Source organism: Atta cephalotes (genome assembly GCF_000143395.1).
Source record: "Atta cephalotes unplaced genomic scaffold scaffold00010, whole genome shotgun sequence".
Taxonomy (NCBI): domain Eukaryota; kingdom Metazoa; phylum Arthropoda; class Insecta; order Hymenoptera; family Formicidae; genus Atta; species Atta cephalotes.
Window position 1 is genome coordinate 2789942 of NW_012130074.1, and position 3162 is coordinate 2793103.

The window sequence follows — 3162 nt, forward strand, 5'->3', positions numbered from 1 at the left end:
TCTCTCTCTTCTCTCTCTCTCTCTCTCTCTCTCTCTCTCTCTCTCTCTCTCTCTCTCACCTCTGCGATCGAAAACGATTGTAACCACGGGCAAAGGCTGCCCATCTCTCAATCCTCTGGAAAATATATTCAGTTTCTTCGCTCCACCATTCCGACAGATTTTTTTTAACCATAAGGTCCCTGTTCTCTGTTATGGTTGTCATTTTGATATTGCAAACGAAGACGAGAGTTTATAATGACCAAGAGTTATATGATTATTTGTGAAGTTTCATAATGATACAAATAAATGATCAGACAAGATAGAGACTGTAGAAAGAGTTCACAACTGTAAAAGTGATTCAGCCTGGTCGGATTGATTTATAAGTTTCGCAAGAAGCACTTCAAATGCGGAAGCCATTGATGATTATGGCCATGACCTCGCATAATAACGCCATGTTTTTATCGCGTCAGTTTCCGTCAATTAGAAATACATCGCAAAAAATTGTGCCAAGATAAAACATCTCAACACAAAATATCTTTGCAAAAATGAATAGACTAATATTATTTATATTTTATTTTGATTTTAGCAATAAATATTTTAATTTATATGGGATAAAAGTGGAATATAATAATTAATCACAATTGAAAATGCAAAAAGTAGGATGAAATTCAGTTTGAAATTATAAAAAATGAAACAAAAGTTTTTATCATTTATTTAGAGAATTTCCATACAGCACACTTCATTCGAAAAATAACTTGAAATGTTCTTAAGATGTTCAGAGGACATCATTTGGAAAGGCATATCAAAATTTTCAAAACTAGAATTAACAAGCTAAAAACTCTGGATATTTGACTTAAAATTCTGGGCGCATATAAAAAAATTGCATATAATAAAATTGATCAGAAATCAGAAATAAATACATAATTATTTCACAGTAAATGAATAATTATTTCACATTTAATTGTTCATTAGTGGAACTAAATTTAATGTAAGAAATTGATTAATCATATATAGTCGATTATTTTCACTGAACTGTAATTGGTTAGTTTCTTACAGGATTACATCTATGTTAAATGTTACGTTTATTTATTTGTTAAATAAAATATAAAATGCATTTAACAATGATCCATACAATTCTAAACTAAATTTAATAATAAATTTTATTAGAGAAACAATTACACAAAAACTTTTTGTAAATATTGCTAAAAATAGCAAATAAATAAACATAAGCTTTAATTTATATTAATATATTTTTTAATAAAATTATTTTACAGATTTTTAAATGCTTATTGGCATCAGATTATTAATATCTTTCTAAAATATCTATGCATAAGCATCAATATTAGTAAATTGCAATTTGTTAATCTAATAAGTTGTGATATATTACTAATATTACTACTGTAGTTCTGTTAGGATTGCGTTTCAAGACTGGAAATTAAATTTGGTACATAGTTTGCAGGATTGGATTTAACGTATAAAATTCTCATTGCATTTAAGCACTATTCTATTTGACTGTTTTTGGCTTTCATTTCTTGAATAGTATATTCGCATGATTTTAAAAGATATTGTGTTTAATATTGTTTTTTAATTTATTGTATTTTTCAGGAAACTTTACCTTTATAAAATTTTAATATCAATCTCAGCTACGTTATACATATATACATTGTAATATATTTCTTGAAGAAGATCTATGAATAAATTTGTAATTGGAAAATAATGCGATTTTGAAGCGAATTTTAAATAAATTTTAATTTAATATAATTTTATTAAATTAAATATTTAGAATTGTTCATTAAAACGATAATTAAAACTCTTATTAAAATATTTTGTCTTACATAATACTGTATCTTATACATTTACATTTATTGTTCTCGTCAGTATATTTATTTTTTAATTGGAACACTCGAGAGAAGCAGCTATATGAAAATAACTCGCAGCCGATAGATAAGTACGCTTGTTCATGTCATTATTTATCAACGATCGCTACCTACATTACCAGAGGATTTTAATATCTGAGTTTTCTTAAGGGTTTTTCACAGAAGAGAGAATATAAAAAAGTCAGGACATGACATCGGTAATACATTTAGCTAGTACCCTGCCAATCATCGCGTAACATCGTGGAATATTGAAGTGGTTGGTGGCGGAAATAGTTCACAGAAAGACGGAAGAAAATTGTTTATCAGTACTTGCGGCGGTAAATTAAAATTCAACGCCATCCCGCGCGCTATTTCACCTCCGCGCGATTTTTTCAGTTCCAGGAAGGGGAATGAAGTCGGTTGCGATATAAAAAGCCACCACTGTGCTTTTTGTACACTCTATCGCCGATTTCTCCGGCATCCAGTTTACTCAGGTAAGCGAATATAAGGATGGTTTTGAAAATATTATCGCCTTACACATTCGCAAGTTTTTACAAGTTACATACACAGACAAATTCATCGAGTGATTTCCATTGTCTCTCGTTCATTATAATCCAATCGATCGTTAATATACAGATATTATCTGCATTTAAAAAATTAACAAACTTTTTTCTATTTTCTTTGCTTTTTGTTTGTTTTTTATTTCCTGATATCAAGGGATATAATCATATGAAATTAAAAAACAAGACAGACTGTGTACAAGGACAAAATTGAGAGAGCTCGGGCAATACTATTAATTCAAGACAATTAAAAGACAAAGACTATACAGCACAGGTCTTTTTTGCAACATTGCAACGTTCCAGTAATATTATTGCAAATATTACAGCAATGTTTCTGCAAGCTTTTATGCTGTATGAATGAAAATCAAAACTTTTTAACAACTTTTATTCGCATGCATTTACAAACAAACATCTCTTCGAACTTTAATCGACATAAATTTCTTGATAATTTCGATTAAATTTAAATCAATTAAGACATCTTCCTCGATCGATAATAAAGCTAATAAATCAAATATTCTTTCTCGTGATAAAGTGATGCTTACATTTAAATCATTTATAATAATAAATAAAAAATCACATTTTTAAGTCATTATGTCATTTTTGAAATAAAGGAGCGATTTATATTTTATAAAATTCTCAGTGAAAAATATAAAAAAGTCCATCAGAGCCTACATCAGCTGTTCGGATGCACAGAAAATTCTTTATTTTCGCGTGAATGTATTAGGTGTACAACTTTGCTTCGGCCGTTTTTTTTTCGAAATTCGAGG

General features: G+C 28.8%; 2 protein-coding genes across 2 annotated transcripts in view; both read right to left on the reverse strand.

The window, feature by feature from the left end:
- LOC105627863 (tetraspanin-7-like) overlaps positions 1–202 on the reverse strand; it is a 19709-nt gene extending 19507 nt beyond the window's left edge. Inside the window, exon 1 of the mRNA XM_012209139.1 lies at positions 60–202. Coding sequence (XP_012064529.1) covers positions 60–202 — 143 coding nt within the window. The remainder of the gene's footprint in view (positions 1–59) is intronic.
- Positions 203–1021: 819 nt separating this feature from the next.
- LOC105627864 overlaps positions 1022–3162 on the reverse strand; it is a 9444-nt gene continuing 7303 nt past the window's right edge. Inside the window, exon 4 of the mRNA XM_012209140.1 lies at positions 1022–1043. Within this exon, the coding sequence (XP_012064530.1) occupies positions 1022–1043 (22 nt within the window). The remainder of the gene's footprint in view (positions 1044–3162) is intronic.